Here is a 14,622-nt window from a genome sequence, read left to right as displayed (position 1 = left end):
AGTAGAGGAGTGCCTGTATATCAAAATGTAAAGAGAAAATACCACATAACCAGTTAGAGAATATTGGTGAGCAAAGGTACATGGGAAGATTCGATTTCATTTACAAATTAAAAAAAAACAGAAAAAAGTGGTGCCTGTCAGATGCCATGTTGGCAACAGAAGGTTAATATAATTTGGATAGATCCCATCCCATGTGCCTTATTCATGTTTAACTTCAAAAATTTCTCTTCCACTTTCAGTTACCACAAACTGATTTAGCTCCAAGTAATTCAATATACTTCTGACATCCCCATCCATAATAAATTCCTTAAGTAAAATATCTATTCAGTTTGCCAGCAATCTGAGTAGGATCATCAAGAGTTATACCAGTCATATCTAAGACTAATGTAATTCCTTTTTTTTTGTTTTAATTATATAAAATAATTTTTATATCAATTAAAATTAATTAATAGTACAAGAATCACACTTTCAGCTGCTCTTAATCTATGTCTTTCTACTGCTTAAATAAGTAAAGAAATCTTTGCTACTTTTTTTTGCATCCTTTGCCAGACACATCTTGTAATCTGCTTTAGCTTACCTATACCCTTTGTGACACAACTGCAGATTACTTTATATCTACTGTAGGTTTCTGTATCACCTGATAATTTATAAGCATTCCATACATTTTTCTTCTCTGCCATGAATCTCACAGGTTTATCTGACATCCATTTGTGTTTAATCCTTGAACAGTATCTCTTAAAAAAAACGGCCTCCATAGCCGAGAGGTCAGGAGTGGGAGTGCAGTAGCACACGCTCTTTGAGTAGCCAGGGGTTCAAGCCCGCCCCTGACTGCTAAATACGATCAATCTACCAACCCGCACTGGACCAGTGTGGCAGATTATTAACAGCATTTCTTAGTTGATATAAAAAGCCTGGTAGTTTCTATGATTACTATCCCAAATGCTTCCCATTTAAAACTTGTTGTTGGTAACAAAATCAGTTGGTCCCAGTAAATAAAATTTAAGAGGTGTACAAGGCCATTGTAGTCACCTTTACAAAAGTAAAAGCCTTTCCTATGCCCTTGACAGCAGTTACAGCTTTAAACAAATTCCATGTCAATATACTGTGATCACTGCCACCTAGTGAGCCTTATTTGCAGATTCTTAATGCATTAAGAGTTTCTGCTGCCAATCAGATCAAGACTATTGCTTTCTCTTGTTAACTTTAACATGCTGGTGCAGATGACAGTCATTCAGTAAATCCACAAAAGTTCCTGTTACTGTGTGAGTGACCAACCCACAATTTACAGTTAATGTCCAGAAAGCTTAACCCTCCTCCATTATAAGAAATTCTGGTTTGCTGGCCCACTATCTGTATTTATAGTTGTTTGTTACAGTCATTAGTCATTATGCCTATAACACACTCCTCTCATTTTTGTTTTCCCGTTGCTTATGTCAGACCAAACTGACAACATTGCCTTGGCCACTCAAGTTGACTGGGTGTACTCTTATATTCTATTGCTTCTTAACTAAGAGGCATAACTCTTTTCCTCCTCCAATCTGTACATGTTGTACTCTCCATATTTGAATTCTGCATCCCTAATGTCTGAGTGACTTTACATCTCCAATATCCTACAATGTCTGCATTTAATAACAACCAATACTTTAAATTCATCAAATTTGTTTGATATACTCCTAGAATTAGTGTACATGCAAGTATACATATACCTGTTTTTTTTCTTTTGGTAACCTTAACACAGTACACCTTGACCATCCTGCAGGCCACACCTCATTTTCAAGGTGCTGTATGTCCCAATAGAAGCAGTACAAGAATCACACTTTCAGTTCTGCTTGTAGCTGCTCTTAAGCAGCCAGACTGTGTATCCCCCCCCCAACATACCACTGTTGCAACTCATCTAACACTGCCTCAATGGTATTAGCAAATATTCTTGCACCCCATAAAAAAAACTCTCTCTCCTGTTAACAAGCACAAACCACATTGGGAAAAATTCTAATCCATGAATCTTGCACTTGTCAATCAGTTTAGTCCCTCTAGGACCAAACTGATTGACACGGCTCTCATCATATCTACCTCCCCCCCCCCTCCCAACATGTCTGAGCAGAACTGCAGACACTATCAAATTTAACCCTAACTCGACTTTTTCTCAACATTGCATTGTACTTTTTAAGTAAATCCTCAGATCTCTTATTCTTCCTATCAATAGTGCTAACATGTATGGCACATTTTGTGCCCTTAAAATATGATTCTACATAATCAATTTAGCCCTGGACAACATACCTTAGCCCGATTCCAGCTATCCATTTCCAGTCTCCCTGACAATAGAGTCATCAGCAATGCCAATCTCCTATGCAACCAAAGAGCTTTGCAATTGTCTTTCTGTTGCTTGAGTGTGGGTTCTAACATTCAGCTGAGTGCTTGAAGAGTCCCTCATTTCAGTTCCTTCAAGGGTATCAATGCTATCCTTCAAACCATTGTATAAACCCATCAGAAAACCAATTTCCACTTTGTCTCCTCATGCTCTTTAAGTTGAACACAAAAGTATCCCTTTTGCTATAACATGTTAAGCTAAAGGTAATTTTGCAAATAGGCAACATGCAGAGTACATTATAAAATCCTGATTCAAAGAATTGCCACTGGCAGTTCTCTCCCAAGTCAAAGCATTCCTACTGCTTTGAGCCTTTTATTCTCTGCTCTAGTCTGAGGAATACTGAGTTGAAGAATACTCCATGAAACTAAGAGTTACAAGTTCAAGAACACTACACTACATCCAGATTATTTAGCAGCATTACTTACTAAGTTATTTTAAGTTATATACTATGTGATACAGTTACATTATGAAATTGCATTTATATTGCTATAAATTTATAGACTTGATAAAAATACTTATAATATTGACTATATTGTTACTGAGTTACACAGAAGAATACTAAATTGTGTTTATATCGTTCTTATGTCAATATTATAACATGGTAGCTATATCATTCTTATATCAATACTATAACAATTGTGGCTACATTATTCTTATAGTGATACAGTAACAATGGCAACAGACTACAAATTTTGTTTTTTAAGCAATTTTGAAAACCAAGTAAAGAATAAATTAATCAAATCAGAATAAACACAAGTATTAATAAAGTAATATGGGCAGGAAACTGATTGAAAATCATAAACATTATTTCATGATAAACTAACTCGTAGCCCACCTGTACAATCGCACTCCAACCACTGGTTATTTTACATGCCTTCACATTTCTCAATTCTGAGAGGGGGTTCAGATGGCACCATAGTTCAATTCTGTGTATCAGTAATGTCATACAATTTGTTTATCAAAAGAAGTGTAATTTATGCATTTTTGGAAGAACTGCAGAGTACTAAATGTTGGTACATTTTGTTCTTATTAAGCACAGATATGGAAGGGGGATCTGAAGGAATGTGGCTGCTTTTGTCCAGTTATCCTAAACATAAAAAAATATATATATAATAATTCACAATGATGCACATTAGTATATCACCCTTTGACTCTGGATTTATAGTATGAAATTTTTAACAGCACTGCAAAATCTAAAAAAAAGCAGTAAGTGTAATGAAGTTGTCATACTCCTTTCTGAAGACCATGGAAGCCAATGTTATATCTGCAAACTTGGACATAAGGCCTTGAATGGTCTGAGCAGGCTCAATGCTGATGGGATTCTTCCACTTACTCAGATTAAGAACCTGAAGGGGCATAGATTCAAATTGAGGAAAGCTAGTTTTAGAATAGATGTGCAAAGTTTGCCCTTAGCCAGCGGGTAGTTGATTTCTGGAACAGACTTCCACCTGTTGTTGTGGATGTTGATAGCTTAAATAAATTTAAGGCTGAACTAGACAAACATTTGGAGTGACCAGATGGGTGAAATTTGGTTTTTTTTTTTCTGGCTAATGCTGTATAAGCTTTCTTGCATCATATGCCTTAACTATGCTAATGCTACTAATGTGTACCTTTGAAGCTTTCGTTATATAATTAAACTGGTCTTTTTTGCCTGTTTATTGGGAAGTAAGAAAACAAAAATTTCAAAATGAAGTACATACAGTATAGCTGCTAAATATTTTTTTATGTCAAGGTACAGTAATTTTTGTCAAAAAAAAAAAAAACACTGTAAGTTACTCTAGTTTTCAAGAAATAACAATTATATTGTACAGAATGAAATATTCATACAATAAAAATGGTTGCTAAATTGGTGTCTTTCAGTCATTGTCCATTAATTAAAGAAATGATAAATTTGGTTTTCAGTTAACCACTATTAGTTTATAGCACAGGTATTAAGGTTGTCCCAAGACACCCTCATTATGTCAAAGATGCACAATAGTTGCAATTTCAAAGTGCTAATTAGATTTAAACGATATGAGCATCTACATCAATACCTTGGTTTTTTTAAAATAGCTTTGTTTTGCATTTGATATTTAAAATAGTGCTAATGTATTTAACGCATTGACTGCCAAGGCTTATTTGGGTAAACTGGTCTCCAACGGCAATTTGAGTTAGGCACGTTAAATTATTCAAAACCCAAATTACAGGCATACCTCGGTTAACGTTACCTCTGATAACGAAGCTTCGATATAACGAAGTCCGCAATTTCAAGCCGCATTTACATAAAAAAATATATATTCCAGTTTAATCACCTGAAATCTAAACAAACTGAAGAAATTACAGAAACCTTTGGGGCTTCTCGTGGTTGGTTTGAGAAATTTAAAAAACGGGCCAGGATTCATAGTGTAAAATTAACAGGAGAAGCTGCAAATAAGTTTCCAGAAAAACTAAAGGAAATAATTGAACGTGAAAATTTTCCAAATTTGGTGTTCAGTGTTGAAGAAAGCGGTTTGTTCTGGAAACGGCTACCAACAAAAAGCTTCATTTCTGTTGAAGAAAAATCAGCTGCTGGGTTCAAAGCAGCCAAAGACCGTTTAACGTTACACTTTGGATCAAATGCCTCTGGCGATTATAAATCAAAATTGTTATTAGTTTACCATTCAGAAAATCCGAGGGCGTTAAAAGGTAACATAAAAATGAATTTACCTGTAATATGGAAAGCAAATAGAAAAGCGTGGGTTACCAAGGAGTCATTTACTGATTGGTTTGTTAACCACTTTTGTCCTGAAGTAAAACGGTATTGTCAAAAAAACAACTTTGAAGAAAAAGCTCTTTTGTTAGACAATGCTCCGGGACATCCTACTGATCTTAACACGTTGGACACATGCATTCCTGTCAAAGTTGTGTTTCTTCCAGCAAACACAACTTCCCTGATTCAACCATTGGATCAGGGAGTAATAGCATCATTTAAAGCTTATTATCTGCGTCGAACATTAAGCAGTTTAACTGAACTAGAGGATAAAGAGGAAATGACAGTTAAAACTTTTTGGAAAAACTACACCATTAAAAACGCAATTGAAAACACTGATAGTTCTTGGAAAGAAGTCACTAAGAAATGCTTAAATGGAGTTTGGCGCAAAATATGGCCAGAAGTTGTACTAGAAGAAGAAAATAACATCCAAGAAATTAGAAATGAAGTTATCCAGATGGCTCAATCAATAGGTTTCGAAAATGTCGATGAAGAGGATGTTAGAAATTTATTGAATGTAGAAGATGATGGATTTTCAGTGGAAGATTTAGAAAACCTTGTTAGCAACGAAGACAAAGTTAATGAAGACGAAGTTAAATAAGTTCCTGCCGAAAAAGTGTTAACAACCAAAGATTTAAAAAAGGTGCTTAAATGACATTGAAAACGTTTTAAATTTTTTTAGTAAAAATGATCCTGATTTAGGAAGAAGTTTTATTGTTATGCGATCTGTGTTAAATGCAATAACTCCGTATAGGCAATTGTTAAATGAAAGAGAAAAAAAGCATAAGCAATCAACTTTAGACTCATATTTTAAAATGTGATTTCACTTTGTATGTAAGTTGATTGTTTATTTAATAAAACTTTTCTTTGTTCGAAAAAAAAGCTTTTCATTTTCTTTACGTAGGAACGTATCCCTATTCTGGCCATAATATTTTTACCTCTGAAAACGAAGTTTCGCTTAACGAAGTAATTTCGTGGAACGCATCCTATTCGTTATTCGAGGTATGCCTGTATAACATATAGTCACCACCAAAACTCATAAAAACAGCTTATTGTTGTAAAAAAAGGCCTCGCAAATTACATCGTAGTTGGTTTATGTAATAGAAAATTCTTCGCGGCAGCCAACTAAGAGCTAACTCGATTAAATCAGACGTGTTGTAACTTGCAGAATTCTCTGAATATGAATCTGTGCTCTGCGTAAATCCACTGCAGTGACACAGGCTTTGTCATGTATGTTGTATTTAGTACTTTGTTATGCGTTTTTTTTTTTTTTTTTACAGAAAAAAAAAAAAAACACACATGGATAAGAAACCACTGACCGAAGAAGAGCTTCAGCTCTGTGATAATATGAGTGATCGGAATTTGAAGAACTTTTTGATGAGTTGTACGGTTCTGGTTTATAGATCAATCGGATCACATGCTCTCGTATTATTGAGCGCATTATTTAGTCAAAAAAAAAAAAAAAAAAAAAAAGAAACACGTATTATTTAGTCAAAAAAAAAAAAAAAAACTGCATTACATATTATAGAAATATATATGCATAATGCATACATTCTTTTCCATCAAGTTATGGGTTTCTCTCAATTTCAGACATTTTATGGTGGAACCCGTAACTTGACGAAAAAGTTGCACTGTATCTTTGATTGGAGAAAAAATTCTAAATGTTCCAAGAAGATTAGGTCTGAATGTAAAATTCATTATTTAGAATTTCAGTTGGCTATGCCACCAACTGAAAAAAAAACCATGCCTGACTAAGCCGTGTAGAGTATGTACGAGAAATAAAACACTCCGTGGAACAGTTATTATTGTCCAGTGCACTAAGAGAAGCTAGCTCTTTGTGTGAAGAAAATATTTTTTTTTTTTTTTTTTTGTGAATAAATTCTGTTTTCTGATGCAGTGGTTGATTTTTCATTCTTATCCCAGAAGCCAACTATCCATCAGTTGCATATATTATTACGAATATACTCGTAGCTGCGCCTGAAAGGCAAGTTGTACCAGTTCGAGTTAACTCATAGCCTGCATCCTGAACCAGATTACCAAATACGAATTAACTCTTAGTCGGCATTCAACGTATTAAAGGCCAATTTTAATTCAATATTTCACTGACCATAATGTAAGTACGGAGGTTGAAAAATGTAGGTAATAATAAAATAAACTTTATTCTAATAAAATATTATATAATGTATAAAATTATGTACATAAATATTTTTAAAATCTATAATAATAATAATAATAATAAAAATAATAATAATGTAAAAAACAACACAACAACTTTCTTTTAAAAGTAAATTCTTACTTTATTAAAAAGAACGTCATTAATCAAAATTATCCCCTTCACCAGATAAAAATAGTTACTTCAAATGGAACAAATCAGTATCCTAACCAACTATTAGAGCAAATTAATAAAAATGCAAGCATTTTGCCAAAATTTAAATAAAAAAATTACAAAAAATTCAAACTTACCTCTAATACATCGGATGCTTGTGTTTCTGCAAATCCAGAGAAGATCAATTGAATAACTGCCAAAGTAGAAATAGCTCCTTTAATAACATGGACATCTGTTTCATTAATAGGAGCCTACAAATGATGAAATATGAACTTAAGAGTCAAGGATTTACTGTTTAAATTTAAGAGATATCAAAAAAAAAAAAAAAAAAAAAAAATTGTCATTCTTGCTTTTTAAATGTTAAAATCTCATTTCTGCTAACTGATTTCTCCAAATTAAACAACTTTTAAAGCATCAACAACAAAAAAAAAAAAATTTCACATCACCTACCCATCCCCTCTAACCTTGAAATTATTCAAAGTACCCACTTACACAACAACAGATGGAAGTTTGTTCAAAAAAAAAATCAACTACTTGTGGGCTGGGCTGAAGGCAAACCTTCATGCATCTATCATGCACTTATCCTTCCTCAATTTGAATTCTTGCCTCCTCATGTGTGTGATCTGAGCAAGAGGAAGAATGCCATCAGCATTGTGCTTGCACAATCTTTTCAAAGCCTTAAACACCTCAACCATATCAGAATGTAGGTACTAGTCTCCAGACACTGCAAATTGCAGAACTAAAGCCTTTCTTGGTAAGATCACCCTTTTGTTCCCCTCACCAGTTTTGCTGCCTTTCTCTGCACCCTTTCCAGCAGATCTACATTCTTCCTAAAAATTTATTGAACCACTTGATATTAAATAAAATTTTTCAGCATTAGCATAGGCATACAACACAAGAAAGCAAGCTTATGCAGCATCAGCCAAAAAAAAAAAAAAAAAAACCCTCTTCCCATTTCACCCTTCTATTCATTCCAAATGCCTGTCCAGCTCAGCCTTAAATTTATTTAGACTATTAGCTTCCACAACAAAAGATGGAAGCCTATTCCACCAATCAACTACCCACTGGCTAGAGGCAAATTTCCGCACATCTATTCTACAACTATCTTTCCTCAATTTGAAACTGTACCCCTTCAGGTTCTTAGTCTGAATCCCATCAGCATTCAACTTGCTCAACCCATTCATTATACACCTCAATCAGATTACCTTGCAGGTGCCTACTCTCCAGGCACTGCAATTTGCAGAACTTAAGCCTTTCTTGGTAAGAGCACCCCTTTGTTCCCCTCACCAATCTTGTTGCCCTTCTTTGTACTCGTTCTAGCAACTCTACATCCTTCCTAAAATGAGGCCTCCAGACCTGTACACAATACTCTAGGTGTGGCCTGACCATTGCCTTGTATAACGGAATAATCACTTCATGAACATTATTTAACACTTTGAATTAATCAGAAAATTTTGTTATTATTCAGTATTCTTTTTACATTATTATTACTTTTTTTATATATCTCATGAGAATAAACCAATATTAAGTCTTGACTGTTTTGTAAATTCTTTAGTTTTAACTCTTAGGTGTCAGAGTAAATCAGTGCATGCTTGCTGAAAAAAAGAAGGAATAGTGTTCAATAATGTTACTGAAAACAGTTTTGACAGGGCTTCTTTTTCTACTCATTACAAGGCTGTTTCAAACTACACAGGAAACAGGAAAGATTTTCCCTCAATTAGCCTCTGACCATAAAACTTCACAACACCAATATCAGGATAAGCTATACATCATTTTACAAAGAAGTCATACAATTTATAAAGAAAAATTACCTAAAGCTTGAACAAGTCAATTATATGTCATCCATAACATAAATCCAGTCCTAATCCAACATTTTGGGGAGCTGGTGGATTTTTTTATTTATTGATTTAAAATTTATTGTTTTTGTATAGCTTTTGATTTAAATTTAGTAGTATAGCATTTTTTTTGTGGCTTTTCTGATTAAATTGGTGCATTTATTCTTTATTTGGCCTTGTAATTGCATAGAAACCACAGTCAATTTCTGCCAGCATTGTATTGATAGTAGCATTCGAATCTGCCACCATTGTTTATTGAATCAATATAGCAGATACTGATAGTTCTATGAAACTTGTAGCAATGTAATTAGTATCAGCAGAAAATTATAAATTATAGCACTACTTATGTGATTCAATAACTAAACTTGTCATGTTACTTCAGACCTTGACTCATGAATATTGTCTATTGCTTTCCTGATGTTGTAATTTCTCCATAATTCAACTGAAGAAACTGCACCATCTCCAGTTGTTGCTTCAATTGCTTGTGCAAATGTTCTGTGTAATACGCCTTAAAAGTAGCTATTATGCCTTGATCCATAGGCTGTAAAAGCGCCTTAAAATAGCTATTATGCCTTGATCCATAGGCTGTAAAAGCGCCTTAAAATAGCTATTATGCCTTGATCCATAGGCTGTAAAAGACGTATTTTACGGTAAAAAAAAAATAATAATAACTTTCACGTTACACAAATCAGAAAGTTCTGGCGGGTGGCCCGGGGCATTGTCTAAAATTAATAAAATTTTGAACGAAAGATTATTTTCTTCACAGTAGGCCTTAAATTTGGACAAAAATAGCTAGTGAACCACTCTTCAAATAAAGCTTTTGTGATCCAAGCTTTCCTATTAGAGCGCCAAACAACAGGTAGGCTTGCTTTATTAAAAGCTTTACCGAAAGATCTGGACGTTTCATTTCTATGCATAACCATGGGCTTTAATTTCAAATCGCCTTCTGCATTGCCTCCCAATAAAAGTGTTATTCTATCTTTGGAAACTTTATAGCCTGGTTGAGCCTTTTCTTTTTTTTTTGCTAGTAAGGTTTTTTTGGCATTAGTTTCCAAAAATGGCCTGTTTCATCAACATATTTGTTGATCTACGTAGCTGCCATCATCAGCAATTTTCTTTAAAATTTCGGGATATTTCGTGGATGCATCTTTATCTCCACTTGCCGCTTCTCCAGTCAATGCAATGTTATGCAGTCCAGTTCTTTTCAAACCAGCCTTTACTGGCAGTGAAATTTTCTTCCGTTTCCACTTCAATCACTTTTTCTTTTGAAGAACTTGCTTGAACATTTTCTTCAGTTACCGCTTTACCAAAGTTTTCTATTATTGACTTTTCTTTTAACATTGCAAAAATACTCAAGGCTTTTGTTTTTATGGTCATTGTGCAGATTGGAATTCTCTTTTGATTGCAATCTTCTATCCAAATGGCTAAAAGAAGTTCCATCTCAATCATCGTAACACTTCTATTTCTTGTGGTTTGTGTGCATGCTGACGATGAAGCAAGATCGTTTTCCTTATATGCACTGGCTTTACTTAAAATCATCTGAACATTGATTCAGACATTCCAAGATGTCAAGAAATTTGTATTTTACTATCACCATCTTCAATTTTTTCATCTAAAGTTATCACTTTTCTTTTCTTTTTATCAGAGGCACTGTCAGACACATTTCTTTTCCTTTTATCCATAGTTAATAATTATGTAATATATAAAAAAATTAATAGAAATTAATGTAATTAATTAGTATGCACAGTAATTAATGGCAGGAGGTGTTAACATGCACCGCAAGAACAACTGATCTGCATGTACGTAATAAATGTGGTGCAGCCGATGGCTGTCCTTCAGAGTGCATAAATGTTCAATTGTTGTAATAATACATGTTTGAAATAATCCATTTCTTTTTATTTTCTTATGGTAGAAAAACAAACTAGCTTCCCACACTGTATCTTGCATTCATTTTTGTTTATTTCTCGATGGAGAAGGTATAACGTGATGCAAAATAAACAGTAACTCCCTTTTGTGAACAAAATCGCATGCTCACTAAGAAAACAAGCGATGTGTTTCTATAATGGTCTCTAATGTTATGCATACTTTAGCAGTGTATTTACATTCATAGCTTAGTACTGACTTTCATAGCATCGCCAGCTTCAGTTTCTTTGGGCCAAGCCAAAATACTGCGCTAATCGAAAATTGGTAGCTAAATATAAACCGCGTTAATTCAAGTCTCATGCTAATCGAGGGATTCCTGTATTCATTGAGCTTTTAGAATCAGTGATAAAATTTAAAACATAACTTGATAGAAGATAAGAAATTCATATAAGTTAACTCAGTTGTAGATAAAACTTGAGAGAGAGAACTGCATTGGGATAGAAGTTTAGTGTGATATTTTTAATTGTATTGAGATTTTAATTGAATTCGTACCTCAGATCAGAGCAGCAAAGCGAAAGCCTCAAACTAGTGGAAGTGCTGTGGCTCAGGGGAGAAATGGGGGGGGGATGGTTATCCTCCGAATCACCGCCTTTTGAAATGCACTGCTTGTTTGATGTTTATGGAGCAATCAGGAATGGGACACGATATTGCCAAGCTAGTGTGCAATGTAAGGAGTGTGAGGAAATCAGGTGGCGACTCAGCATTGTTATGGGCCTATATGACAGCTTGAAAAATAGGGTAGATGCCCTCAAAGGAATTAACCTTGTGGGGCCCATCATGCTCTCAGCTACCCACATCAGTTCCAGAGCTTGCACTTGAACATCACACAACGTAGCAGCATTCCGCAAAGGCAGAATGTGCTGGTCCCACAGGAACTAGTTGTCAGTGATTCTATTATCAGGGAAATGAGGAACATATTGTGCAAAAAAGGTTAAGTGGAATAGGGCCAGGGTATGTCTGACAGGGGCAAAGGTTGATGATGTTGTAGGGCAGATATCATCTTTTAAGGGCACAAAAGGTGATATTGTTGTACACGTCGGCATTAATGATATTAAGAGTAGGAGACCAGCAGAATTACTTAACAAGTACAGGTCAACGTTGAAAAAAAGCCATGAGTTAGGGTTGAATTTGAAAGTCTCTGCAATTCTGCCCAGACACGATAGGAGGGAGTATATGATGAGAACCTTGTGAATTAATTCGGTACTGGAGAGATTGTGCAAGGCTCAAGGAGTAGAATATTTCCCAGACTGGTCTGTTCTTATTAACAAGAGAGACTGCTTCTACAGGAATGGGATACACTTAAATAGAAAGGATGCAAGAATATTTGTTGATGCCATCGAAGCAGTGTTAGGTGGGTCAGAAAACTGATAGCATGGGGGACACGGCCTAATAGATTAACAGTAGCTGCTGGCAAAGGTGAAATGAGCAATAGCCTGCAAAGCAGAGTGCAGAGGATTTCACAGACTGCTGGGAGTCATCACAGACCAAGTAAATACATGGGCTGTGTTAGAGTAGCTAAGAATAGGAACAGGTGAATGCATACTTGCATGTATATCAATGCTAGGAGTTTGGAAATAAATTTGATGAATTGGTAAAAACATCAAAGCCAGATATTGTTGAAATATCAGAGACTTGGTGTAACACTGATATAAGGAATGCGAAATTGGAATTTGGAGAGTAAAATGTGTACAGGAAGGGAGGAGTGTTTATGCTATTAGTTAAGAAACACAAAATCTAAGGAAGTGCAGACACTTGACATGGGTGGACAGTGCATTGTTGAGACTGATTGATGTGACATAAGCATTGGGAAAGCAAAATTGAGAGTAGCAGTGTGTTATAGGCACAATGACTCTGATGAGCATAATGAACAACTGTACAGAGAAATAGAGTAGGCCAGTAAATCAGACCATCTTATAACGGGGCATTTTAATTTCCCAGAATATTGACTGGAACTTGTGGGTTAGTCACTAACACACTAGCAAGGTTTTTGTGGATTTATTAGATGATTGTTTTCTAAAGCAGCATGTTCAAGAGGCAACTAATGTTATATACTCTTGATCTGGTTATCAATAGCGATTCTTCATACATTAAGAATCTGCAGATAAAGGAACAACTGGATGACTGTGATCACATTGTGCTAATGTGGGATTTACTCAATGTTTGTTTTTTTTTTTTTGTTTGTTGTTGGCACATTGGCTTCTGTGGCCATAATACACCTCCCAAAGTTTTTGCATTTTACTCTGATCCAAGCCCGAGGCGGGATTTGAACCGGCAACCTTTGGGTTGCCAGGCAGGCACTTTACCCACCTGGCTAGCCCGGTCGGCGGGATTTACTCAAAGATGTAACTACCATGAAGAGTAAAGAGATGGGTTTTTGCTTTAGTAAAGGCGACTAAGCTGTAGGATAGATGTGCGGAAGTTTCCCTTTAGCCAGCATGTAGTTGGTTGGTGGAACAGACTTACATCCTTTGTTGTGGAAGTTGATAGCCTGAATAAATTTAAGGCTTAGCTGGACGGGTATTTGGAACGAATGGAGGGGTGAAATGGGAGCGTTTTTTTTTTTTTTTTTTTTTTTTTTTTTTTTTTTGGCCGATGCTCCATAAGCTCGCTTTCTTGCATCATATGCATCTACTAATGCTAATGACTACAGTGGTCTCAGAGCTTTTTTTAGGTTTTTTAGGTTCTATACAGTGCAACCAACTGATGATGTTACCAACAGCAAATGCTAAATGGGAAGCATTCAAGGAAATAATTTTAGAAGCTACTAGGCTTTTTGTTCCAAAAAAGAAATACTGCCAAAAAATAAATACCTAAGAAATACTGCTCTAGGTTTAGGCCCAAATGGATGTCAGATGAACTAATGAGACTCGTGGCAGAGAAGAAAAATGCATGGGATGCACATAATTTGTCAGGCAACACAGAAGCCTATAGCAGATACAAGCTAGTCTGTTATCAAGTCAAAGTCGGTTAGGCTGGAAAAGGAAGATTACAAGAAATCCTAAGCAAAAGATGCAAAAAAAAAAAAAAAAAAAAACCAGCAAAGAGTTCTTTACTTATGTAAACTCTAAAAGGAAGAGGATGAATCATATTGGTCCACTTGATATCGATGGCTCAACTATCGATGATCCTGCTCAGGTAGCTAACAAACTGAATGAGTATTTTGCATCTATATTTACACATTCGGGGAGGGAATACCAGAGGTGTATTAAACTCTGGCAGTAAGCCAAATGATTTTGTAATAATTTAGAGCAAAGTGGAGGAGAAATTTTTGAAGATAAACATAAGGAAGACACCTGGGGTGGATGGGATCTATGCAGTTATATTGAAGGAGGCAGCAAACGTGACCCCGATTCATAAAGGGGGATGAAAAGGTGACAGAAGTAATTACAGACCTGTTAGTTTAACTTGTTCCTGGGAAAGTAGTGGAGGCACTGGTTAGGGA

The 14,622-nt window shown here is 35.3% G+C and overlaps 1 protein-coding gene across 1 annotated transcript in view; it reads right to left on the bottom strand.

The window, feature by feature from the left end:
• Window positions 1–14,622, bottom strand: part of LOC150090538 (ATP-binding cassette sub-family C member 1-like) — a 188,586-nt gene that overhangs the window by 145,642 nt on the left and 28,322 nt on the right. The window contains exon 5 of the mRNA XM_090378379.1: window positions 7,560–7,673. Within this exon, the coding sequence (XP_090234505.1) occupies window positions 7,560–7,673 (114 nt within the window). The remainder of the gene's footprint in view (window positions 1–7,559; window positions 7,674–14,622) is intronic.

The sequence above is a fragment of the Mastigoproctus giganteus genome, chromosome 1 (assembly GCF_048544385.1).
Source record: "Mastigoproctus giganteus isolate SK-2022 chromosome 1, ASM4854438v1, whole genome shotgun sequence".
NCBI lineage: Eukaryota > Metazoa > Arthropoda > Arachnida > Uropygi > Thelyphonidae > Mastigoproctus > Mastigoproctus giganteus.
Note: the sequence above shows the minus strand (reverse complement) of the source record. Positions and strands in the feature narration are given on the sequence as shown.